The sequence below is a fragment of the Cetorhinus maximus genome, chromosome 9 (assembly GCF_964194155.1).
Source record: "Cetorhinus maximus chromosome 9, sCetMax3.hap1.1, whole genome shotgun sequence".
Lineage (NCBI taxonomy): Eukaryota > Metazoa > Chordata > Chondrichthyes > Lamniformes > Cetorhinidae > Cetorhinus > Cetorhinus maximus.
Genome location: NC_135887.1, coordinates 35754640 through 35782572, shown reverse-complemented (window position 1 = coordinate 35782572; position 27933 = coordinate 35754640). Strand labels below are relative to the sequence as shown.

General features: G+C 43.1%; 1 protein-coding gene across 26 annotated transcripts in view; it reads left to right on the top strand.

Annotated features, from left to right (window-relative positions):
* LOC144684561 (uncharacterized) overlaps positions 1-24513 on the top strand; it is a 336148-nt gene extending 311635 nt beyond the window's left edge. For all 26 annotated transcript variants that reach the window (XM_078548502.1, XM_078548509.1, XM_078548490.1 and 23 more), the window contains 3 exons: positions 4395-4442; positions 6299-6355; positions 22665-24513. In XM_078548502.1, the coding sequence (XP_078404628.1) occupies positions 4395-4442; positions 6299-6355; positions 22665-22711 (152 nt within the window). In that variant the 3' untranslated portion in view covers positions 22712-24513. The remainder of the gene's footprint in view (positions 1-4394; positions 4443-6298; positions 6356-22664) is intronic.
* The last annotated feature ends 3420 nt before the right edge of the window (positions 24514-27933 follow it).

Below are 27933 nucleotides of genomic sequence, written 5' to 3'. Positions count from 1 at the left end.
TGGGGAGTCAGGAAGTGAGATACTCACCACAGAATTCCCAGCCTCTGACCTGTGCTTGTAGCTACAGTATTTATATGGCTGGCACAGTTCAGTTTCTGGCCAATGCTAACCCCCAGGATGTTGATAGTGGGGGATTCAGCATTGATAATGCCATTGAATGTCAAAGAGGGATGGTTGGATTCTCTCTTGTTGGAGTTGATCATTGCTTGGCATTTTTGTGGCGCAAATGTTACTTGTCACTTGTCAGCCCAAGCACGAATGTTGTCCAGGTCTTGCTGCATTTGGACACAGACTGCTTCAGTATCTGAGGAGTCGCGAATGGTGCTGAACACTGTGCAATTATCAGCGAACATCCCCACTTCTGACCTTACGATGGAAGGAAGGTCATTGATGAAGCAGCTGGAGATGGTTGGGCCTAGGGCACCTCAGTTCAGAAAGAAGCCATTCCATATAATTTATCCAGATCTTTGTTAGAATAGTCCAAAATTAATCCTACTGCCCTACTGTCTCTCCATAGCTCTGTATCTTCCTCTGCTTCACATTTAGCTAGGCCAGAATTTTCCGGTAGTCGGGTGGGCTTGGCGGGTGGGCCCAGGAGCAGTCAGGAAGCCAACCGCCATCTGCGATCGGGCCCCGCCCACAATTCCACGCTGGCTGGCCAAATAACAACTAGCCAGCGTGAACCATGCGCTGCAGCGCTCAGCGCTGCTGGGGTGGGGGAGGGGTTGGTGGAGGGTGAGGATGGAAGCTCTCACATGCATGCGAGTGCGCGCAGTAAAAGCTCCCTGAGGCACAGAGCTGTCTCAGGGAGCTGAAGGTTTTATCAACAAAAAAAATATTAAAAATAATAAAAACATGGCCCCTCATGTGACTCCATCACATGAGCAGGGACATGTTAAATAGGAGTGTTAAAAGGTTTTTATTTAAATCACTGGTTGAAGTTTCATCCCGCCCACGGATGAGGTTTCGCCAAAATGCAAAGGTTGCTTGGCCCTTTCGCCTGCCTGCCAACCGAACAGTTGGACAGGCAGCAAAAAATTCTAGCCAATTCATTGATTAAGGGCCTTAATAGGCCGTTTAATTGTTGGCGGGTGCTCGCCGACCGAAATATTGCGCAAGTGCGCGATGACATTGGGACACTCGCCCGACATCATCACACGTCATTTTATGCTTGCTCATGTCAGGCGCGCGTAAAAATCCTGCCCGTAGTTTTCCCTCAGCTACTCCCTGTGGCAATCGCTTTAATGCTGCAGCAAGCATTACATAGAAACACTTCTCTTAAGCTCTCTCCCTTCTGTTTTTAAACTATTAATCACTTATCACTGACTCCCCAATCAGAGGAAATTGTCTTTCCCTACACACTCTTTCAAAAGCATTCATAATTTTGAAAACCTCTTTTAAAATCTCCTTTTTTGCCTTTTGTGCTACAGTGGACAAGGTCTCAGTATCTCAAGACTCTCCTTGTAACCAGAGATTCTCATGCTTCTTATCAACCTTGTTAATTTATGCTGTACTCTTTCCATAATGAAGAATACAAAACTGTATTTCGTACTCTAACTGTGGTCTAACAAACGTTTTACACCAATTTATCATTTCCTTTTAAGTTGGCATTAATTGCTGCCCACAAAACCTCCCACCCCAGACTTAATCGAGGCGGAGGCAGAAAGGTGGCAGGGTCCCCACCCTGCACACCGTGGCCCAATTAAATGCCACCTCCTTCCTCCACACTCTCCTCAGGAGAGAACATTAAATTCCACTCTATGGGCGGAATCGGCCCAGACTGCACTGTAGCGGGCCGATAAAAAGTAATTTTACCCGCTGGCCGCAATGATGGATTTTGGCACCGTATCATTCCACTCCCACCTCATTAATTATGCAGCTACTGAAACACGCCACATTGTGGGTGGGCGGCCTCCGATTTGCCCGCCATCCTGCTTCCTCACGCAGGACACCACGTTTAAACTGCAGCGACGCGCACACTTCTAAATGCTTGCATCCCAGGACTGCTCTGGTGAAGATATGACCCCAAAAACCAAGAAAAGTGCAGACCCCCCCGTCCCCCGGCCCCGATTCAGTGACGCATCCCTGTGACACCGTGGAGGCCCAAGGATATCCTCTATCCCCGCTCTGGCTGCAGGAGGCCCATCAATCTCACCACACCGGCTTGGGAGGTGTTGGCAGACGTGGCCAGTGCCATAAGAGGCTGGTCATCCACTACAGAAAACAGATGAATGATCTCATCCGTGCCACCAGGGTAATGCAACCATCTCATTACTGTAAACACACACATTCATAATCCCATAACACATTCACTGTATCTCACTCACTGCCAGCTCAAGGGACATCACCACTCATTCTCTCTCACACACCCTCACATCTCCATCTGGCCTCATCTCCTCTGGAGACTGCCTCCTGAGCCCTCATCATCTTGAGATCACTTGCACAAATCAACAAGTGCCCCCACACACACCCTGGGATACCCTCCTTCCCCAGTACTGCCCTCGCCCTGCAAGCTCTTCCCTAGCCCTGCAACCGTTGGAAAGCCACCCCTGCCTGACGGATAGTCTGGTAGGTAGAGACATGCCTGTTAGCCCCCTTAAAAATGACATGGCGCTGTCTGCAAAGCCTGGCTCTGATGACTGTGAGTGCTGCCTGAAGCAAGGTAGACAAACAAACGTCGAAGTCCCAAGTGAAGTGCAGCTTGCCAGGTACACATCGCTTACGTACAGTTGTGAAACACGTCAGCGTGCAATCATGCCGGTGCGCCTGGATGATCCATCATGGGGGGATGATTCTGATGAGCAGGGCTTATAATGAGGTGCTAAAGTATTGAAATTAGGTTCCCGACATGCAGCGACAGGAAACACGGCCCTCCATTGACAGGTGAATCGGACGATCATGAACCAGTTTCATGATGGCATGAAACTGATTTTCTATTTTCCCTCGTCACCCGCCATGACAACGGGACCGGAAAATTCTGACCTCTGTCTCTGTTGGCTCTTTTGTGACTTTATTTACTCTTCAGAGAATTATGTATTTGAAACTGTTCGGTTTCACTGGTCATCCACACTGTTTAGTGTCTCTCCATTAACTGTGGGTCCAGCCTTTAAAAATGGCCGCCCACTGTTCTGATTTTCATTCTAGGGGGTGTAGGGGGGAGTGGGCTGTATTAGAAGTCAGCCTGTCACCCCTCTGCTAGGTGTGGAGGCGGGCTGTGCGCAAAGACTGCCTCTATGTTCTGACATTTTGTTGAATTAAATAAAGATTAAAGCAAAAAACAGCCCTCCAGCCTTCACCCCCGTCACCCTCCATACACTCCCTATTCCCCATCCATGCCAACATATGCTGCCTCATGCCCCCCATTTTGGACACTGTGTTTTGAGTTTTGCAAGCACAGGTTGGTTGGTCTGTGCCTCGCCTGTTGCGAACCATGGCTGGGACATGCTGTTTGATACGATCAGCCAGTCTTTGGGACGTACAGCTTTTGATGCACCCTATTTCAGCATCAACCTCGTATGGTGAGAAAATGGCTCAGGCCCTATATACAAGGTTCACGATAAGACCAATTTTATAGCATGTGGAACTGTATGAATCCCAATGAGTATATTGACCAGTGAAGGTAGGCTTGCAGTAGGTCGTAGTAGATAACCCTCTGGCAGATTTCTCGACTAGTACATCAAGGAAGGTGAGTTCATTTGACTGCTCCATTTCAAAGGTGAATTTGAGTGCAGGATGAAGCTCAATAAGACATGTAGGGAAATTATTACATGCTGGAGACCAAAACTGCACACAAAACTCCAGATGTGGTCTCACCATGGCCTTGTACAGTTGCAGTAAAACTTTCCTACCTTTATATTCCATTCTTGCAATAAACACCAATGTTCCATTTGCCTTCCTAATCACTTGCTGTACCGGCAGACTAACTTTAAGTAATTTATTTACCAAGACACTTAGATCTTCTGTACCACCAAGTTCTGCAATCTTTCTCCATTTAAATAGTGTACTGCTTTTCTATTCTTCCTACCAAGTTCACATTTACCCAAATTATACTCCATCTGTCTAAATTTTGCCCACTCACTCAATCTGTCTATATCCCTTTGCTGACTCTCTACAACTTACTTTCCTACCTATCTTGGTGTCATCGGCAAATTTAGCTACCATACATTCAGTCTCTTCATCCAAGTCATTGATATAGATTGTAAATAGTTGAGGATCCAGCACTGATCCCTGTGGCACTCCACTAGTTGCAAATTGCCAATCTGAAAAATACCCATTTATCCCTACTATCTGCTTCTGATCCTTTCTGCTTAATGATGAATCAATTTACAAAGTAAGCTTCTAATCAGAGGCAAATTAATCACTACTGTATTTCTCACACTCTGGTTCTTCTTCAGGTCTTGGGCAAGGAGGCTACGGTGGATATCTACCCTATTATCAACCTGGTAAGGACCTGATACATTTTATAGTCTTCATATATCTCATACATGAAGAGAGCCCAAACTTGTGTGAATTTCCAAAGATAATGCTGATGCTGGTTTAAGTTCATATGGAGTAGTACATCTGTAGAAGGGTCTTATTCTATAGGAAAGTTTTGACATTGAAACCAAAATAAGAAGTACAACTAAGGTAAAAGCAAAATACTGCAGATGCTGGAAATCTGAAACAAAAACAGAAAATGCTGGAAAAACTCAGCAGGCCTAACAACATCTGTAGAAACAGCTTCTGTTCTTCTCTCCACAGCTGCTGTTTTTCCAGCATTTTCTGTTTTGGTTTAAGAAGTACAACTTCCTTGTTCACCTAAAGGAAAAGAATGTTGCAAAATCTTGCACAACAGGAGGTGTAACACCATGAAGTAATCTTTAAGTAGTTTTAGAATAAGCTATTGTGGGTATTATATAAGCTTAGACTTCACAAAAATGCCCAGTTAAGTGACCGTGATTGTTATCTGGTCAAGTTTTAGTGTAGTTTACTGACCCATTGTTAATACAGATTGAATTACAATGATGTACTAACACACATCTATCTCTTAACATAACTGAAGCATAGTGACGGTGAAAATCTCTTTGGAGGTATTGGAAAGTCAGTATATAGTAAATTAACTGGTCAGTGTGTTATATACATCTGAATTTAAATGTATTATATTACACAAATTAATAAGGCTCTCCTTATATTCAAGGCTATTGCAGCTGATATAGCACTGCAACAACCTACATGGTTTTATTTATAATCAAATGACCATTTATAGAGATACTGAATAGTGGATCCTGTTGCTACATTCTAGCATAGATCAGGCACTTTCAAAAGCATGCAGCACAGGGATAAACCAGTGCTATGAGAAAGGAGATAGGGGTAATAGAAGTGGAATAATTACTGGTGTGATATATCAGCAGTTCCTTCTCTAATAAAGACAACACTAACAGGGCGGTGATTTCCGGTACAAAGATTGAGTAAAGGATGGATAAACGTGTACAAGGAGTAGAAAGTGAGCCAGTGGTGGTTATGCAAGTGGGAATGTATTTCTGAGATAGTCAGAGATCTCAAGGAGGTTTAGGTATTTTGTTTGGAAAATGAGGTTGAGGGAACTTTTTTGTTAATCTTTGGAGAGTATAATGAGTTTCCAACTAAATTCTGGAGACAAACGAGTCATTTAACAAAGTACTTTTTACAAGATAACTGGATTTGTTTGTGTTTAGATGTGTAGTGTGAGAGTAACACACTTGCACTCCTGGTGTCAAATTGGAAGAAGCTCTGAGGAAATTCTGAGCCATGGTTAAAGTAAGACATCTGTTCAAAGGTTAAAGGTGCTTTAAAACTAACACTTGTTTAGTTCAGTTGTAGGGCATTGACATCTGTGAGCCAGCTCCCCATCCTTTCATTATTAAACCTGGCTCTCTTTTTAGACATCGAGAATTATAGACCTATAGAAACATTTCTGTGTTAACAGATCCCGATTCAGCAGTACAAAAACAGAGAGTGTGCTCACAACACTAGTCTCATAATACTAACTAAACAAGTGTCAATGCAAAAGCACTTTAAAATAGCAAATGTATCTCTCCCTTCTATGAGCTCTATAACAGAGCAGGTAAAGAGGTTGCAATATGTAAGAGAAAACATTACCTCCAAGAAAGAAATAACAAAACCGTCTTGGCACACACAAGAACAATGACCAATCGATGGAGATAGCAGAAAGCTACCAGTGACTGTTGATGGCAGCACCTTTTGGAGAGATGTGAGGGGAAAAATTTGAGTGTGGGAGGTAATCTTTGTTTCTAATTTTGTCTAATAAATTACTTACCAGGGGTCGGAATTGGATACGGAGCTAGAACTGGACGACTGGGAGGTCTACAGGCTGCAGGTACCAAATATTCAGCTTGGTAATAAGGAATTTCAAAGTTGAACAAAGTTGGCAGTCAGAATATAACATTAATTAAATTCCTAAATGAAAAGAGCGGTCTCAGCCCGCACATTATACCCACACCCTTCATGAAGTTTTACTGGCCAACATGAAGGGGCAGATCTACCCAAATTGAGCTATTGGTCAGAATTTCAGGCCCTTTATATTTTTATGTCTTTAATATTCAGTTGCACCTAGACCCAGCTCTCTTTTAAACAATGGAACTTACATTATTATAACTGATTTTGCTAAGAGCATGTTCATATATCTGCTATTTTTACTTATGTACTTGGTCCCTCTAGTTAAACCTTTCTTTCTTTCATATTACCTCTGGCTCTCAGAATTTTAAATATCTCTCATGATTTAGATCTAATTCTCAGAATCACCTTGTTCTTTGCTGATTTTCTCCAACATGCAATTATCCTTGTGAAGATGAGGAGCCAAAAGCCACACAAAATCTTCCAAATATGGCCTCATCATTGATCCATTTAACGTTTGGTCATGAAAAATGTTCGATATGCATCAAATTACTTAAATAGTCACTTAATATCATCTACAGCTTAAGAACTTTCAATGACTGGTGGGAAATCATTAACCAAGAGCACAACTTTTATTTATATGTATTTCATGTTTCTAGTTCCAATTTGTGCCATCCTATATCTTCTTTTTCAGTTCTCTGCCTGAAGGTGATTATGGCAAAGTGCCATGATCTTTTTACTACGGGTTAGAGTGTGAAGGCAGACCCAAAGTTTTCCTCAGCTGGAACTGGGATTGAACCTGCTGTTGGCATGAATCTGATCCACACACTAGCCATCTAACCCTCCCATCCTGCATGTACCAACTTTAAATACATCTGCAATCCCTTAATCAACCTAATTAATTGATCCAGATCTCTGAATACTATGGGGCCAAAATTGAGCTCGTTTTTTGGTCCATGTGAATGCCCTTACACTTCAAATATGGCATCCACAGTATACATGCATGCTTTTGGTATGGATCATAACAGAGGCCTTCTTGGTGCGGGTGTTAGCATGCACGCAGTGAACTAACGCCAGAAGTAACTAATGCATGGATGCAGAAGTTGTGGGCAGGTTCTTAATGAGTACTTGTCTCTGTCTTCACAAAAGAGAGGAATGATGCAGACATTCTAGTTAAAAAGGAGTACTGTGGAATATTAGCTACAAAGCCATAATGAGAGAGTAAGTACTGGAGGGACTGTCATCTTTGTAGGTGGATAAATCACCAGGGCTGGATGGATTGTATCCCAGGCTGTTAAAGGAAGTCAGGGAGGAAATAGCAGATGCTCTGAGGATAATTTTCCAATCCTCACTAGATGCAGGTGAGGTATCAGAGGATTGGAGGTCTGCGAACTTTGTACCATTGTTTAAAATGGGTGTGAGGGATAGGCCAAATAATTATGGTCTGACTTCAGTGGTGGGAAAATTATTAGAATCAATTCTGAGACAGGATAAACTGTCACTTATAAAGGAACAGATTAATCAGGGATAGTCAGCGTGGTTTTGTTAGGGGAAGGTTGTGTCTTACTAATTTAATCAAATTTTTTGAGGAAGTAACAAGGGGGATTGATGAAGGTAGTGCAGTGGATGTCGTCTACTTGGATTTTAGTAAAGCATTTGACAAGGTCCCACATGGCAGACTGGTCAGAAAAGTAAAAGCCCATGGGATACAGAGGAATGTGGCGAGTTGGGTCCAAAGTTGGCTCAGCAACAGGAAACAAAGGGTAATGGTCGATGGATGGTTTTGTGAATGGAAAACAGTTTCCAATGGTGTTCTACAGAGCTCACTGTTGGATCCCTTGCTGTTTGTGGTATATATTCATGATTTGGACTTAAATGTGGGAGGCATGATTGGGAAATTTACAGGTGATGCAAAAGTTAGCCATGTAGTTGATTGTGAAGGGGATATTTGTTGATTCCAGAATGACATCAATGGTTTGGTTGAGTGGGTGGAAAAGTGGCTAACGGAGTTCAAACCAGAGAAGTGCGAGGTAATGCATTTGGGGAGGGCAAACAAAGGAAGGGAATACAGAATATATGGGAGGATATTGAGTGGAGTAGAGGAAGTGAGAGTGCATGTCTTCAGGTCCCTGAAGGTGACAGGACTGGTGTTAAGGTGGTAAAGAAAGCATATGGAATGCTTTCCTTTATTGGACGAGGTATAGAATACAAAAGCAGAGATGTAATGCTCAAACAGTATAAATTGCTGGTTAGGCCACAGCTGGAATTTTGTGTACAGTTCTGGTCGTCACATTACAGGAAGGACATAATTTTGCTGGAGAGAGTACAGAGGAGATTTACAAGAATGTTGCCAGGGTTTGAAAGTTGCAGCTATGAGGCAAGATTGGATAGACTAGGGTTGTTTTCCTTGGAACAGAGGAGGCTGAGAGGTGACTTAATTGAGGTGTAAAAGATTATGAGGGGCCTCGATAGAGTAGACAGGAAAGACCTGTTTCCCCTAGCAGAGAGGTCAGCTACCAGGGGGCACAGATTTAAGGTGATTGGTAAAAAGATTAGAGGGGACATGAGGAAAAACTTCCTCACCCAGAGGGCGGTCGGTTTCTGGAATTCGCTGCCAGGTTTGGTGGTGGAAGCAGAAATGCTCAACTCATTTAAAAGGTACCTGGATCAGCACCTGAAGTGCCATAAGGCTACAGGCAGGTGCTGGAAGGTGGGATTAGAATGGGTGGCTAGATTTTTTTTTTTCTTTCCCAGCTGGTGTAGACACGATGGGTTGAATGGCCTCTTTCTGTGCCATAACTTTTCTATGGCCCCTTATCCTGCGACTATTCCCCCATGTTTAGATTCCCTGACCAGCAGAAACAATCTCTCAGTGTATACCGTATCAAGCCCCTTCAGAATCTTGTACGTTTCAATGAGATTGCTTCTCATTCTTCTAAACTCCAGAGAAAATAGACCTTATTTGAAAAGCCTTTCATCATAGGACAACCCCCTCATCTCTGTGACCAATTTAGTGAATCTTCGCTGTACAGCCTCCAATGCAAGTATATTTTTTCTTAAATGTGAAGACCAAAACTGCACACAGTATTCCAGATGTGGTCTCACCAAAACCCTGTACAACTCTAGCAAGGCATCTTTATTCCTGTACTCCAATCCCCTTGTAATAAAGGCCAACATGCCATTTTCCTTCCTAATTGCTTGCTGTTCCTGGATGTTAACTTTTTGTGTTCCTTATATAAGCAGACCCATGTCTCTTTGAACATCCACACTTACAAGTTTTTCACCTTTTAAAAAATATTCAGCTCTTCTATTCCTTCGACCAAAGTGAATAACTTCACACTTCCCTATGTTACAATCCATCTGCTGTCTTGTTGCTGTCTTTATCTCCTTGCAGCCTCTCTGTGTCCTCCCCACAGGTTACCTTTCCAGCTAGCTAATATATTACCTCCAACTCCATGCACACTTATCTTGCCTGTTAACCATTTGTGTAGCATCTTTTAGAAAGCCTGCTGGAAATCCAGGTATACTACATCTACTGGTTCCCCTTTTATCTACATTACTAGTTACATCCTCAAAAAACTTCAATAAATTTGTTAAACAGGATTTTCCTTTAGTAGAACCAAGTGGACTTCTTCTAATCATACTATGCTTTTCTTAGTGCATTGTTAACACTTCTTTAATAACAGATTCCTGAATTTTATATCACAGAAATTTTGTCTTCAATATCACTTACGAAAAATGTGGAGAGCAGACACCCATAATATATTCATCCCTCAATTAATAAATCCAAATTAAGGGCCCCAGCTGGAGTTTTGTTTCTTTTTGCCAATACATTTTGCTTTCTCAAGCCAATAAGTTACAATCCAGGCAGCCAATCTTCCATGTATTCCATGGGCTGCATGTGCCACCAGTGGACGTGTTTCCCATGAGGTGGGGGCACATAAAATGGGGTGGGCGCCCATCCCACCACCTACCCATCCACCCCTGAGCTCATCCTCATAATACAGAGGGCAGGCGGGCACCAACATCGGCAGCCCGCTCGCCATATTTAGCAATTAAGGGTCAACTAGGCTTGTTATCAAGCTATTGACCTTGAAAAGACCATGCCCATGCTGACTTGTAAACTGCAATTTTAAAGGTCGGGGCCTGCCCTTTGCCGATTGTGGGATGGCCCCCCCTTACACTGAATCCACCTTTCCTACCTGTTCTCTGCCTTAAACTCACCCCCTCCCCTGCCCCCACTGCCCCTCCCCCTAACCTTTCCAAACCCTCCTGCCCAAGACTCTGGACTTACCTGCTCTGAGGATCCAAGGCTTTGGGCTCCTCTCTTCACCAGCCTTCCCGGTGTTGCCGAGGCTGATGGAGCTGCCGGCCAATTGGATTCACCAGCAGCTCCAGAAGGTGGGACTTCTGCCCCAACGAGGGGTGGAAGTCCAACTTGGCCCTTGTTAATGATCCTCACAGCAATTTATGGCTGCAGGGCAGGTCAACGTGGAGCCTGTTCGTGGTTTCTGGGGGAACATGCCGCCTGCGCCTCCCCCGGTATTATTCCACCACATGTGTCTTAAGTATCACATTCTCAAATGTCTATTGGAGATCCAAATAAATTATATCTACAATATTGCCCTCTACTGCTGAATTACCATTTCAAATAATTCCAGTGGATTTATAAGCATGATGACTTTTATTCTCATAATCGTTCTCATGAGTGCAATAGAGTTTTTTATTTTGCATCAGTATTTTCACCACCTTTCTCATAAATGAGCAGGCCATCCCAGCCCATTATGGAAAGAGAATATACATGTCCGTCTGATAAAGCAATACTTAATGGGCCAGATTTTGTCTATGTTGCAGGTAAACCTCCTAAGCCAGGGATGGGAACCCTGAGCCAAGGGCCAGCTCCATCCTGTTGCACTTTTTCACCTGGCCCACGGGGGGATTTCAAAAGCTGACCCTACGACCCCCACGTGCTGCACTTTGGACAGCCACCGCCATGTCCTGATGCCTGAGCCTTGGCCGCAGTGACCAGAGGCCCAGGCTGTGGTGAGAGATTGAGGCCCAAGACCCAGGAGCAGGAGCACAGGGCAGGGACAGGAAGTTACTGGCTGCTGATTGGGTGGTGAAGTATGAATAACCCGAGGCGGGGGGAGAAAGGGATGAGACACCCGACTCCATTGGTGGCTCACCACCCTCTCTCCCTCCCAGGTCCATTGGTGTCCCAGGACAGAGGCTCAGCGCCTGCAGACTGAGGAAGCAGCCCAGGCTCCAGGCCCAGGTGCAGCCTCAGACTGCGAGTTGGCCAGAGAATTGAGTTGTACTGCCCTGGGCTGGTTTAATGCTAAGACGAGAGAGAGAGAGACAGAGTAGGAAAGGAGAGAGGGAGACAGAGAGAGAAAATGGGAAAGGAAAGCGAGCAAAATGTTGAGCTGAATTTCTGGAGTTTCTCTATTCTCGCTTAAAAAATATTAACTTGGCTTTTATGTGTATATGGCCCACAACTAATTTTGTCTATGTGTGAGTGGCCCCTGATAAGAAAAAGATTCCCCACCCCTGTCTTAAGCAATGTGGGGCATTGAACCAGTTTGGGTATCCCTATGGGAGAGGTATGAGCAATTAATACCACATTCATTTGCACTGAATGCACACATTATTTAATATAGGTACTAACTAAAAGATAATCAGTTAAACTGATCCTTACATATATTAATAAGCTGATAATACGCATATTGCAAATTATAAGTATTTATGACGACTGAGATCAACCAGAATCAATTGTATGCATGTCATTCTGTGTCCAAATACTGTATATGTTGAAACCAACAACAACAGCTTGTATTTATATAACACCTTTAATTTTGTAAGGCACTTCGCAGAAGCACTACAAAGTAAAATTTGATAGCACACTACATAAGGAAATATTGGGGCAGATGGTCAAAGAGGTAGGTCATAATGAGCATCTTAAAGGAAGGGAGGAGAGAGATGGTGAGGCGTAAGGGAATTCCAGAGCAAATGGCCTTAGCAGCTGAAGGCACAGCCACCAATGGTGGAGCAATTAAAATCAAGGATGCTGAAAAGGCCAGAATTAGAGGAATGCGGGTATCTTAGAGGGTTCTAGGGTTGAGGGGCATTATAGAGATAGGGAGCAGCGAGGCTATGGAGTGATTTGAAAATAAGCATGAGAATTTTACTTAACTGGGAACCAACATAGGTCAACAAGGGTTGATGAGCGTAAGACCCAGCAAACCACAGACACCTCAAGCTCCTCCATTAGAAGTTGTGTAGTCTTCTGCATCTCAAGCTGAAGCAAACTGGGGAGCACCTTATAGAAGCAATTGAGTAGATAGAAGGACACTTAGAACAGATGCCAGAGGTTGCTCCAGGGTGAACAATATTTAATGACAAGAACAAAAATCACTGTACATTAGAGTAATTTTTGAAATGCTTGTTATTTGATAACCACATAATGTGTTTTACCTGAAAGCCCCTTGCTTGTGTTTGGGTTAAGTGGACTCCTAAGGATGGTGGAAGGACTGGGATGGATCTTAGAGGAACTGATTGTTCAGAGGAATAGTGGATTTAGAGCTGAACTGTATCTGCACAAGCTGCTACCAAATAAGCCTTGCAGCTGGCAGGAAAGGTGGACCTTGTTCATCCTCATCATTCTCAACATCTTCCTGTCACACATGCTCTTCCAACCTCTATGTCTTCCTGTAAAGCTGGCTCAATGGGTTTTCCCCACTGGATGCCAAAGTTCTATAAAATGCTGCAGTCAACCACGATTCTGGATACTCCATGGGAGCTATCCTGCAGAACACATCCGGGCCTGTCTAGAAAGCCCATGATCTGTTCTATCAGGCCTTGAGTAGAGACATGTTACAAATTATATCTCCTTTTTGCTCGGGTTTCTGGGGTGTCATTATCTAAGTTTTGGAGAGAATAGTCTTAATCCCTCAGCAGTTAACCTCTGACCCAATTCTTGAACCGAAAATGAGCAGGATTGAGTATTGTGCAGCATGATGGCATCATGGCAACCGCCAGGAAACCTGCATGATACTCTACTTGTTGTCTGTATACTAGATAGATATTCAGTGAATGAAATCCCTTCCTTTTTTCATAGACTACAGACTTTTCTATTGCAGCCTATGTATGCCAGATTCCCCTGGAGAAATTCCTCTGTTAACTCACCAAATTACTTTCACAAATAATTACTCTCAATTCCAACAGCCAACACTCCAAAAAATCCCAATGCCAGTACACTACCTGTCCAAATAAATTAACTTGATTTATCTGAGAACAACAGCAAATGATGTTTAAAAGGGGATTGAGGGCTACACCGAGTAAAAGCTCATCAGGTAGTGGGCAAATTATAGGAAAAAATTCTAAGGGACAATATAACTCATCACTTATAAAGGCATGAATTTATCAAGGACAGCCAGCAATAATTTGTTGACAGGAAAGCCCCATCTGGCTAAAGGCAATGCCTGACTAACTTAGTTGAATTTTTAAATGAAGTAACAAGGAGAGTCAATGAGGGTAATCCATTCGATGTAGCCTACAAGGGTTAGCAAGGTTCCATGTGGCAGATTAATCAGAAAAGTAAGAACCAATGTGATCCAAGGGCAAATGACAGGTTGGGTCCAAAAATTGAGTCAGTGACAGAAAGCAAAAGCTAATACTAGACAGGTGTTTTTGTGACTGGAAAGCAGTTTCTTGTGGGGTTCCTCAGGGCTGAGATTCTTTGCTTTTTGTGGTAAATAGCAATGATTTAGATTTAAATCTAGAGGGCATAATTAAGAAATTGGCTGATACAAAAATTGGCTGTCTGGTTTATAGTGAAAAAGAAAGCTGTAGACTACAGGAAGATATCAAGGGCAGGTCAGGTGAGCAGAAAAGTGGAAAATTGAATTCAATCCAAAGAAGAGCGAAGTAATGCTTTTGAGGAGGGGAAACAAGGCAAGGGAAAACACATTAAACGGGAGTATACCATGAAGTGTAGAGGAGCACAGGGACATTGAAGTGCATACCGACAGATCCCTGAAGGTAGCAGGACATGTAGATAAGGTGGTTAAGAAGGCATAAGGGGTACTTTCCTTTACTAGCTGAGACATAGAATAGAAGAGCAGGAAGGTTATGCTAGAACTGTATAAACACTAGTTAGGCCACAGCTGGAGTACTGCATACAGTTCTGGTCACCGCATCACAGGAAGGACGTGATTGCACTAGAGAAGGTATAGAGGAGATTTTAAAAGAAAGGCATACATTTATATTGCACTTTTCACAACCACCAGATGTCTTAAAGCACATTACAGCCAATGAAGTGCTTTTTTAAAAAGATGTGGTCACTGTAATTTAGAAAACATGGCAGTCAATTTTGCGCACAGCAAACTCCCTCAAATAGCAATGTTATAATGAGGATGTTGCCAGGAATGGATAATTTTAGCTATGAGAAAAAAATGGATCGGCTGCAGTTGGTTTCTTTGGAACAGAGGAGGCTGAATTGAGATTTAATTGAGGTGTACAAAATTATAAGGGGCCTAGATAGACTGAATAAGAAGGAACTATTTTCTTTAGCAGAGAGATTAATAGTCAGGGGAGATAGATTTAAAGTAATTGGCAGAAGGATAAGAGGGGGAAAGGTTGCGGGGGGGTTTGATAATAAATTTTTCACCCAGAGTCCACCTGGATGTCTGGAATTCCCTGCCTGAAAGGGTGGTAGAGTCAGAAACCCTCATCACATTTAAACAATATTTGGGTATGCACTTGAGTGCCATAACCTACAGGGCTACAGATCAAGAGCTGGAGGGTGGGATTAAGTTGGATCACTCTTTTTCAGCTGGCACAGACATGATGAGCTGAATGGCCTCCTTCTGTGCTGTAATTTTTCTATATTTCTAAGCTTTAATGATCCCTTTCGATATTGCTAGAAGTGGCGGCCTCCAGTTTGTTCACCCATAATTTCTGTCACTGATTTAGAATTTAAAATAAAATATCAAATGTGTTGGAAAGGATGTTTGGGTCCCAAAACAAGTACAGCACCCTAAATAACATGCTTGCATTGGAGTCTGCTGATTTCAAACAATGCGCAAGATCACAGACTTTCAGTGCTTTAGTGCCTAAATATTGGAGTTAAAAACAGACATTCTTAAACTGAAAGTCCTCCCATCCCTTTTTATATATAAGTTTAACTTTTGAGATGCATCGATCCACCATTGGTGTGACACTAATGGACATGCAAATTCTGGAAAAGCGCACAAAAGAGAACGGAAGCCAGTCATTTCCAAAGAGCAATGAAGTTCCATAAACCGAAAATACCATTGAATTGACTGCAAGAATTACACTTTTTAAAAAAGGTATCAATAAAAAAGCCTTCAATGAATCTGGAGGAAATGCATAAATAAAGTTCACTTTTAAATAGGATCACAGGATCTGGCCCCTCAAGCTTATTCCACTATTCAATTAAACCATGACCTGTACTTCTGCCCCTTTTACCCACCTTATTCCTCATGAATTAGGAAAGTATAGAAATGACACATCGTATCCTTAGAAGTACATATAGCTGCACTTTTGAAGTGTAAAAGAACTTATCCTGTGAACAATACCATTGTAAGTCCCCAAAAAGTCTGCATCTGTTTCATGTCTGGCCCCGCACGCCGATGCGTAAAATGACATCAATTTTAAAAGATATAGGGGACACCTTTGATATTTGATGCACGTCACCGCACATCATTCCAGTCTTCTGTTCGGCAGGCGCACAGCTGAATCCAGTGCGCGCCTGCAGAACTGTCAAAGGCCCGTTAAGGCCATTAATAAGCTAATTAACCTCATTGTCAGGGCTGCCCGTCCAACCTTAAGGTTGTGGGCAGGTGAAAAGCCCAGGCGGTCTTCACTATTTTCATGAAACCTCATCCACAGACGGGATAAGGTTTCATGAAGGTTTAATGAACTGAATAAAAATTTTCATGAAAATTCATAAACATGTCCCAGCTCATGTGACACTGTCACATGAGAGGTCATGTCTGAATAATTTTTTTTTTCAAAGTTTCATTGTGATCTTAATCTCCCTGAGGTAGCTCTGTGCCTCAGGAAGATTTCAGCGCTCTTTCGCACGCATGCCCAAAAGAGTGCAGGCCTTGACTTTCCCTCCTCCCCCAGCCTGCACAGGTAGCACTGAGCGCTACTGGGTGTGCATCACGCTGGGCGGGCCTTAATTGGCCCATCCACGTAAGCAGCAGCTGATCGCGGGCTCGGCGCCCGCTCCAGACCAGCCAGCCCGATGGGGAGAGAATTCTCCCCTATATCTTTTAAAATTGATTTTCTGTAATTTAAAATTGGATTAGTCACAGGTGGTGGAATGACACAGATTTAACGTGTTAAATTTTTGTGATAAACCTATTTTCAGCTGTATTAATCAAACATCACCAAGTTCACACCCTTAACTATATCAAGGTATGCTTTTAAAGCAAAATTTATTTATTTTTTAAGTTATTTTAACACATTGCCTGATTGTGCTGGTTCATGGCAGCTTTTGTATTTAGTGATATGCAAAAACATTTGATGGAAACTTGGGGACAAAAAACATTCTTCAAAGTGGACGCAATTTTCTGTGCAATTTGCAGAGGTCACTAATTTTACCTGAAGCAGAAATGCTACTGTAGTAATTATGGTTTTATTTAGTGTGTAATGCATCTTTTAAGAATAATACATGTTAAGGAAGATCACATGATCTGTAATAACCAATAGAAGAGTAGCGCAGGTTACCTCAGCAGTCAGTGTAGAGTTGGAGTTGAAAGCACACATGTAGTTGCTGGCAAAGAGGATAAAAGAGGATTGAACGGAAGAATTCAAGTTAAAAAGAAATTGGCACTGTACCTTGCCCAGTGATTGTAAGTAGCAAGCTCCGTTAGAATTGAAGAAGTTATCCTCTCTCAAAATGCCACAACTTGGGAGAATTGATCCTTTTGAACCAGCCACAGACGTTTGGTCTCAATACGTAGAATGCCTCACGTTCTTTTTTCAAGCAAATGAGATTATGAGGGAAGAGAAGAGGCAAGTGATCCTCTTAAGTACTTGTGGGAGCAAAATCTATGGTTTGATTCAAAGTTTGATGGCACTCAGTGCCCCAGATTCGAAAAATTTCTATGAATCGGTGGACCTTGTGAAGGGTCATTTTCAACCCAAGCCCTCAGTCACGATGCAGAGATTCAGGTTTAATTTGTGAAATAGAGCCCCAGGTGAGACAATTGCATGTTACGTGGCAAATTTGAAGCAGCTAACGGAACATTGTGAGTTCGGTACGACTCTGAACGACATGCTCAAAGATCGTTTAGTGTATGGTGTGAACGAGGACATTATTCAGAAAAGATTATTGTCTGAAGTGAATCTGAAGTTCAAGAAAGCGCTAGAGATGGCACTGGCCATGGAAAGCACAGTAGGAGATTCAAATACAATACAGAGTGCGCAAAATGGCGCCATCCTCCAAATCGGGCGGGAAACCTCAGCCGAAAATGGCGTGGAAAAGCAAGACTCTGCTGAGAAGTGGGAAACAGCCCCCGCTAGCTGAAGAATAAAGAAAAATAACTTAGCAGCGAAATCGAAGAATAATTTTAATAGAGGCGGAAACAAGCAATCTTTTAGTGATTGGCAGTTTAGAAAAATCAAATGGTGCTATTGTCACAGAAATGGACATACGATGCAGCAACGCAAGGAAAGATTCAAGCAGGCTTGTAAACAAAAGAAGAAGCCCAATGAAATCTACAATGTAGAAGAGACTGAAACAACAAATTCAGACATTCACTCATTGTTTAATCTGAAAGTTGAAAAGACAGAACCAATATTTGTCACAGTGAAAGTTAATGGCAAACCTGTTAAAATGGAAGTAGACATGGGAGCTGCCACTACAGTAATTAGGGAACATATCTTCAGATATTTGAAATATGGTGAACATCAATTAAGCTTGGAACGAACAGTGGCCAAGTTAAAAACTTACACAGGTGAAGACATTCAAGTAAAAGGCATAAGCAGAGTAACTGTCCATTATGGAAGCCAATTAGCAAAGCTACCAGTGTTAGTGTTAAGAGGCAGAGAACCAAGCCTTCTAGGGAAAAATTGGCTAAGGGAAATCAACCTTGATTGGCCACTAAGATTCCAAAAGGAAGCTGGAAGCATTCCTGTTCTGAAAAAGGAGTGTGTAAGGACTCAACAACCTGAAGAAATGCAGGCTGTCTTAAGCTAAAACCTGGACAAACAGCAGAAAGAACTCGAAGAGACCCTATTTGCCGACAGAGTTCGAGATGAGATGAGCAACATTCGCAGGGAAAAAGAAAAACTGCTGAAAAACCTTCGCACACTACAAGATTTCCTCAGGTCAAAGTTTGTACCTCTGGAAAAGTATGAAGAGAAACAGAAAGAATTCAGCACTTCTCAGTTGGCAGAGAAGACACAACAATGCCCAGTTTTCTTGGAGGCAGCAAATACAAAAAAAGAAATGGAACAGCTGAACAATCAGCTAAACGAAGCCAAAGAGATGTTGGAAGCAAAAGTCGCAGAATTTTCCAAGAAGCAGACAGATAATGACATTTTGGAAGACTCAACCACTGAGCTTAGGCAAGTTGAGCTTGCATCGGAGAGAAGCCTGGCCAATAGTGAAGTCAAAAAAAAGGCTGAAATTAAAGTCTGTTTTAGAAAGAAGAAGACAAGTAGAAAGAAGATCCAGAAATACTAAATGGGCCTTAATTCTGGCAGCATACAAATACACTTTCGTACATAGGCCTGGCAATCAAATCGCAAACACCGTCGCCCTTAGTCATTTGCCTTTACAAGAAATGATGAGCATATCCCAGTTCCACAGGAACTTGTCTTACTGTTAAATTTCTTAGATTCCTTGCCAGTATGTGCTCGACAGATGAGAAACTGAACAAGTCAAGACCCACTCCTACCTCAAGTACAAGAACAAGTGCCACATGGTTGATCACAGGAGCCCGTATCTGATGAAATGAAACCGTACTTTAACAAAAGACATGAAATAACCAGCAAGAATGGCATTCTATTGTTGGGTGCACGAGGTGATAGTTCCTCCAAAGGGAAGGGAGTCACTTTTAATTGAACTACACAGTGCCCATTCAGGGATTTCCCGAATGAAGACTATAGCACGCAGCTATCTATGGTGGCCAGGGATGGATGGTGAAATAGAGAGTTTAGTAAAGCACTGTGTGCAATGTCAGCAACCGCAAAAGTTGACAGTGACAGCTCCACTACACCCATGGGAGTGGCCAGGTAGACCCTGGGTGCGGTTAGACATTGACTACATTGGACTTTTCCTGGAAACAATGTTTTTGCTCATTGCCGATGCCTATTTATAATGATTGGATGTATAAGGGGTGAAGTCACCAACATCGGGCGCTACAATTGAGAAACTATGTCTGAGTTTTGCCATTCATGGACTGCCAGAAATAGTCATTTCTGATGGCACAGCATTTACGAGTGCTGAGTTTCAATGGTTTATCAGCCTCAATGGTATCACTAATGTGAAAACTGCACCGTACCACCCTTCCTCAAACGGACTGGCTGCAAGGGCGGTTCAAACATTCAAGGCAGGTATGAAAAAGCTAACTGGTGATTCCTTGGCAACCAAGCTAGCGTGCTTTCTTATTCATTACAGGACTACCCCTCACACAACAACAGGTGTCACACCTGCGGAGTTATTGTTGAAACACCATCTCAGGACAGGATTGAGCTTAATAATGCCAAATTTAGAGGGGATGGTGGAAAGGAGTCAGGGAAGCCAGAAAACTAGACACAACTGGCATAGCCGTAAGAGGAAATTTACCATGGGAGAGCCAGTATACGTGAAATACTTCGGGGAAGGACCAAAGTGGTTACCGGATTAAATAAGTGAGGTGATTGGACCTCTATCTTACCACGTGGAGGTGGAAGGCCAGATCATCCGCAAACATGTGGACCATTTAAGGAAGAGAGATAAATCATCAAGATCTGATTCCACCAGTGATCATGACTGGATGCTCAACCCAGGACTGACATGTCTGATGTTCCTGTAAGAGTTGAGGATGCAGAACTGCAAGTTCCCACTGAAGCACCTGATGTTCAGGCAACTCTGGAAAAGGAGATTCCTGACAAAGACTCTGAACTTGTGGAGCTGCAACATTCCACACGTACCAGGAACCCACCTGAAAGACTGAACTTGTAGATTCCTTACTGAGTGTGAACATTATGTAGTCTTAAAAAATGTACTTGTAAATATAATATGTGTAGCCAAGTTAAAGGGGGAGGAATGTAATTATTATGGTTTTATTTAGTGTGTAATGTACCTTTAAGAATGATGCTTGTTAAGGAAGATCACATGATCTGTAGTAGCCAATAGGAGAGTAGCATGGGCTACCTTTGCAGTCAGTGTCGAGATAGAGTTGTAGTGGAAAGCACGTGTGTAGTTGCTGCTGAGTATATTGTAAGTAAACTTAATGTTTCCACCCAAGAAGTGTCTGCAGATCAACTCTATCACTAATAGCACAACCTGGTCATCCTACAACAGTTACCTAACGATGCTACACTTCATTATAGATGTAAAGTATCTTAAAGAGAAAAGAAAGTCCAAAGCTTGAAATTCATAAACCCTCTGGTTGGCTTTAGCAATTTGTACGTAGCTGTAATTATCTGGATTTGCTTATTTGAATCATTGAACGTAAGGGGCCAGTCCAGAAAGTGGCCTAGAAATCAAAGCCTAGAAGTTGGATTTCACCTAAATCAGAGCGTAAGCACGATGAAGGGTAAGCACCTAATCGAGACCAATAACTGAACCACAGGAAATTGGTCCATTGGCCTCATTTGTTTCTTACCAGTGATCTGTAGGGACTAGTTGAAACCCAGGGGCAGTCCTGGGAAGCATAAAGATTAGCTGGCTCAGAGGGTGTAAGCAGAGTCCCTGGGTGAAGGGAAGGCTATGGGTGGGGCTGAGCAAGGCTGGCAGCAGCTCACAATTTAATGTGGATTGGGAGCAGCTCTCCTAAAGTACGTTTTTAAAAAAGCAACAAATTACCTCTCAGAAGGCAGCCAAAGGTACCCATAGTTTGGCTGTCAAGTGCCTGTGAATGCTGACTGTAATATGCATGACATATGCTGCAGTTAGTCACTAATGAATTTTGTAAATGGGGCCTGAAACACACTTTAGCGGTGGAACTTAATGTCCTCCCCCAAGGCAAGTTTGGTGGCAGGTGGGGATCTCGCTACCCTCCCACCTCCACCCTCATTAAGTCCGTGGCGGGAAAGCCTGTGGATAACCTTCCTGCCCCACCAACCACTGCCGGTATTTACCCAGTGATAGCTGGAGGGCTCATCATGTAGGGAGCCTGATAAGCAAACTCGTGCAGTGTTGCTTGCCGGTTCCCGGCTGGTTGGGGCGGGGTCCCTCTCTCAAAGGCACTCAATGCCTGATTGAGGAACCCAGTATCAGGAAGGAGCTCCCTCTGAGAACCACACCCCTGCCCTGCTGCTGACACCCCTAACTACTCTTTCTCCATGACCTCCACCTGAGAACCTACTCCTGCCATTACTCACCTATGCCTGAGTCAATCTGTGATCCTGGGCCTTGTGTGTAGTACTGGAAGCAGCCACTACCTCCCCAGTGGCACTGCCGTTCAATAGATCTGCCAGCCTCTGATTGGCTGGCAGCTCTCAGCAGTCAGGACTTCTGGGTCCTTGATCACAGGAGAGGCTTGCTGCTGGCCTATCAAGTGCTTGAGTGGCACTTAATACAGAAAACCTTTGCCATTGGAACACATCACTGAAATGAAACAGAAGATTAACCTTTTGAAGTACATCTTTTGAAACTTGCACATTTGTTAACTGCTAGCTGGCATGCAAGGCCCCCGTCACCTCCATTAAATACTGTCCTAGGTCTCCTGTTTGCATGTGCAGTGTATTTAATGTCTGTTTCAGGCATAGGCCCTGGACACCTTTGGAGGAACGTTTTTTCCAAAAGTGGGTGGGGGGTGCATTTCTGGTACATGTACCCGTGACCACCCACAATATTAGGCACTTAGTTGCCTGTTTTATGGCTATAAATTAGATATGGTGCCAACAAATGCCTCTATTTCTACTTGAAACTACTTGTGAAAAATGCCACAGGAGCTCTATATAATTTACAAAATTCAGGAAGTATTCTCACATTTGGCATAATCCTTTTAAATTTGGTTCCATCAATTATTTAACTTTGACCTGCTCCTGAATAGTCATTGGTTAAGATGGAAATAATTGAACAGTTTTTTTCTGTGTTTCTGAAGGATCCCCTTGTGCAATGGGAAAGTATTGTGGACGAAGGAGAAAGTAAAGAAATAATTGGAAAAGAAGTGACCTCAAGAATTCTGGTGCTACTGCATGATTTGGAATGTAAAGGATGGTGTGGAATGGAATTCTCCCTCACCCCCCCTTTCTTCATTTCATCTATGAGACAATTTGGCTGCATTCATTATCAATATCTAATGGACTTTGTTATCAAGGAAGCTCTGTTATATGTTTTGTGCTTCAAGCATTTAGGGAACAGCTTACAACTGAGTCCTTTGCTGTTAATCTCATTCATAGTTAACACCATCCTTGACTTGATTTGTTTTGTTTTGTGACTCTGATTCCAGTATTTTTAAGTTATAAAATTGTGTTATTAATTTTTAGTTGCTTGTGCTTTGCTTTATAAACTGTACTGTGAGTGATACCTGGATCATACAGCTGGGCCGTAGCTCCAACCCTTACCATAATTTTGGTGCTGATGAAAATCTATTTTTGAGAGTGGCAGCTGTATTCATACAAATGATGGCTCAACCTGATGAGTGGGGCCTGAAGTGACCAATGCAACTTTTGCATATTGTTTTTCTACATGTTTGTCCACATGGTCAACAAGACTTTGCACTTGGAGGCCAAACTAGCTTCCCGGCTATTATATTCCTGGAGAGGTCTGGCTACTTTGACTGGGTAGGCTTTGAAGTTTATACAAGCTGAGCGACATTGAGGCAGATTTTTCCCTTCCTACACTTGAAGCTAATGAATTTCTTACACATAACAAAGTCAGGAATATTGGGCCAGCTATCTTGTATACTTCTCCTCACCTGATTTCCCATTGCATCTGGATGGCTCAATAGCCTCAGGTTTGAGAACAGGAACATCTACCCCATAGCATAATAACATTGATTCTCTCATCATTGGCAGTGGTGTGGCCAGGGTTTTACTACCTCCAGGGTCAGGGTTATTAAATAAACTCTGCACATTTTAACAATCTGATTACCTCCACAGCTGTAATGATTTCTATTCTATTCAAATGTCCTCTTAGAATTCTTCCAACTGAATTAGTTCGGTAATAGATTTATCCAACAAAAACATTTTGTTCCTAACATGACCAGTCCCAGCTCATTGACTTCCCCAATTTAGAATTGCAAACAAGTTGATAGTCCTGCTGTTAGCAGATGAACCTCTGTCCATATTACATGCTGTTATAATTCCTTGCAGCTTAACAATGCAGTCTCAGGCATCATCTTCTGAAATTAATTATACCATAATAAGAGGTTATATAGACGTAATTACATACAATTATTAGATTGTACCTGAATTGGGGCTAACTGAATTGTGAAGATGCAGAAGCCCACCACAGCCACTCTTGCTAAACCTGTCCTTTCTCTTCAGCTTTCTGCCTCTTCTCTCTGTGTCCACTCTCTCTGGCCCTATTTTATTTTTCTCTCACTGTCTTGTCTGTAAGGTAGAAATTATGATCAGTGCTATTCTTGAAACAGGTTTAATTATTAGACTTTTAAACAGTTCAATGCCTGTGTCAAAATAGCAGAGAGTGGTTTGATATGAGCACCTTAAGTGTTCATAGATGCTGATCACAGCTTCTACACTTAACACTACTCAAGTCACTCCGTCATGCACTTCTTTGATAAGTGATATGTCATAGTATGTAATACTTTACATCAGTTCTGTAATAATAAGTACTGTAGCAGAACTTGAGCCCTAAAATTAATGAATTGCTTCAGATTTGGTGTAATGCCCATTCGCTGTATCTTCATAAACTGTGTGACTGAGAAAATACTGGATGGACTACAATTCAGTAACAGCTTTTAAAATAAACAAAATTGTTTAAATAAATATTTTCAGTAAGCAAATCATTGAATACTAAATATAGTTTGACGTCTGCGTGAATGAAAAAATATCGAAATGAAGTTCCAACGTTTTCTGCACAATTCTCACAGTTCACTGTGCAATAGACCAAGACCAGGGCAATCCATTAAATAATAGATTTTTTTTTATTTTTCCAAAAATATACTTTATCCATAAAATACCCAGAAGTACATTCCAAAACACTTCAAATTGGATGTTACAGAAAGTGCATTAATATTCAGCTTTTCTCCATAAAGCATTTTGTACTCTTAGGTGCCTCAACACAATTGCAATACATATGATATTTATTATATACATTCAATAACAAGCATACAGCCCGAGGGATTCTGTAAATTACCAGCCCCTCAGTGCACTATGGCTGAAAGACCTAAGACACAGGCCTTTCCTCACTGTGCCTTTGTGGCAGTTGCCCCAAGCTTTAGTGTATTCTTCAGCATATGGTCCTGGTCTTTGGAATGTGCCAGTCTGCAACACTTGGTTATGGATAACGCTTTGCACTGAAAGACCAACATGTTTCAGGCAGACAAAGGAGCATCTTTTGCTGAGCTGATGATGCTCCAGCAACAGTTGATACTTGTCTCGGTGTGTGTTCCTGGGAACAGCCCATAGGGCATAGAGTCCTGCGTCATGGAATTGTTTGGGATGAACCTCGACAAAAACCACTGCATCTCTTTCCAGACCTTCTTTACAAAGACACTTTCCGGAAGGAGGTAGACAACAATTTCTTCCCCACCACAGCCACCTCGAGGACAATTTGTGGAGGGGATGAGACCTGGGCATGCAGGGATCTGACAGAAGCGCCTTTCTCACTACCGGCCAAGCTACATATTGATGATTGTTTGAAAGTTCTGGCAATGAGGCAGTTTGACAGTCTGCTGAGGGAACCACCCAACAGGATCCACCATCTCCAATTCCCGCAAGGCCTCTTAGACATTATGTGTAGACCACTGCCTGATGAACTTGATGTCAAAGATGATTTCCTGCATAAACTTTACCACGAGGGATAGGTGGTACATCACAGTCCAATTGCTTGTAGCATTCTGCGGCAACATGGCCAAAACTATCCTTCACAACACTGGTAGAACCTCAGTACGTAGTGACACTTGGTGTTTGTGTACCAAGGGTCTACGCACAGCTTGATACAGCTGCACACAAAGGTGGCCAGCAGGATGAGAGTGAACAAAAACGAAAATACCTGGAAAAACTCAGCAGGTCTGACAGCATCTGTGGAGAGGGATACAGTTGACGTTTCGAGTCCATATGACCCTTCATCAGAACTAAGACTTATAGAAATGAGATGAAATATAAGCTGGTAGAAGGGGGTGGTGAGAGTGATGTTGAGTACATTTTTTCCCCCTTTAGAGGTTTTTGCATTGTGTCCCTACAAACATAATCCATTTTCAACTTCAAGTTAAAACGGAAGGTGGCTTGGGTGATCGCTACGGCGCAGAAGTGAGGAATGGGACAGACCTGCAGCAAGTACTGCAACACCGAGAGTGCCTCACACCTGATGCCCAGGTTCTTACCTGCAATGGAGAGAAAGCATTGTTCCCACATGTCCAGTTTCTGCCTCACTTGGCTCCTCGAAGATTTTGGCCCATGACCTGTCCCTCTGAACCATATCCCCCAGCACCTTCAGATAGTCTGATCTGACAGCGATGAGGACAAAGGATCAGTCAGCCCAATACCCAAAGAACGTGTCCTAGATCTTGCCATGTTTTATGATGGCTCCAGAGGCCAGTTCAAACTGGTCACAGATGTTCATCGTTCTGCACACCGACAGCGGATCCAAGCAGAAGACGACTACGTCGCCCATGTACGCCTCTGCTGCCTGAGTTCTTCACCCCTCTAACGCTCGCATCCTCCCTGATGGTTTCGGCAAAAGGTTCTAAGCAATACATGAACGGGACAGAAAAGAGAGGGCAGTCCTGTCTGACTCCAGATTTGATCAGAAAGCTTTCCGATTCCCACCCATTGATCGAAACTCCACTATTGCTGTTTGTGTAGAGCAATTTTTTTTATTATTCGTTCACAGTATGTGGGCTTCGCTGGCTGGGCCAGCATTTATTGCCCATCCCTAGTTGCCCTTGAGAAGGCGGTGGTGAGCTGCCTCCTTGAACCGCTGCAGTCCATGGGGTGTAGGTACACCTACAGTGCTGTTAGGGAGGGAGTTCCAGGATTTTGCCTACGACAGTGAAGAACAGTGATATATTTCCAAGTCAGGATGGTGAGTGACTTGGAGGGGAACTTCCAGGTGGTGGTGTTCCCATCTATCTGCTGCCCTTGTCCTTCTGGATGGTAATGGTCGTGGGTTCGGAAGGTGCTGTCGAAGGAGCCTTGGTGAATTCCTGCAGTGCATCTTGTAGATGGTACACACTGCTGCTACTGTGCAACGGTGGTAGAGGGAGTGAATGCTTGTGGGTGTGGTGCCAATCAAGCGGGCTACTTTGTCCTGGATGGTGTCAAGCTTCTTGAGTGTTTTGGGAGCTGCACTCATCCATGCACATGGAGAGTATTCCAACACACTCCTGACTTGTGCCTTGTAGATGGTGGACAGGCTTTGGGGAGTCAGGGGGTGAGTTACTCACCTCAGGACTCCTAGCCTCTGACCTGCTCTTGTAGCCACAGTATTTATATGGCTAGTCCAGTTCAGTTTCAGAATGTTGATAGTGGAGGATTCAGTGATGGTAATGCCATTGAACATCAGGCAGCAATGGCTGGATTCTCTTTTTTTGGAGATGGTCATTGCCTGACACTGGTGTGGGGCGAATGTTACTTGCTGCTTGTCAGCCCAAGTTGTCCAGGATTTTGTCCAGGTCTTGCTGCATTTGGACATGGACTGCTTCAGTATCTGAGGAGTCGCGAATGGTGCTGAACATTGTGTAATCATCAGCGAACATCCCCACTTCTGACCTTATGATGGAAGGAAAGTCATTGATGAAGCAGCTGAAGATGGTTGGATCGAGGACACTACCCTGAGGAATTCCTGCAGTGATGTCCAGGAGCTGAGATGACTGTGGATTCCCTCCCCAAACACCATTTTGGAGAGAACACCCATCATGCAGGTGTGTGATATTCTGTCAAAGGCTTTCTCCTGGTCCAGGCTGATGAGGCAGGTGTGCACCCCGCACCCACCCTCCCACATCCCTCCGTCCCCCCACATCCCTCCGTCCCCCACATCGCCTCACACTACTCAGGAATACGGTTGTCTATTAGAGATCTTGCTGGGCACAGCGCAGGCCTTATTTTATCTTTATTTTTATTTTATCTTATTTTATTTTATTGCCATTCTCAAGGGCAATTAGAGATGGCAATAAATGCTAACCTAGCCAGCAACACCCATTTTTAAAATTCAAAATTAAGCTGAGTAACTTCTCAGCCAATGTT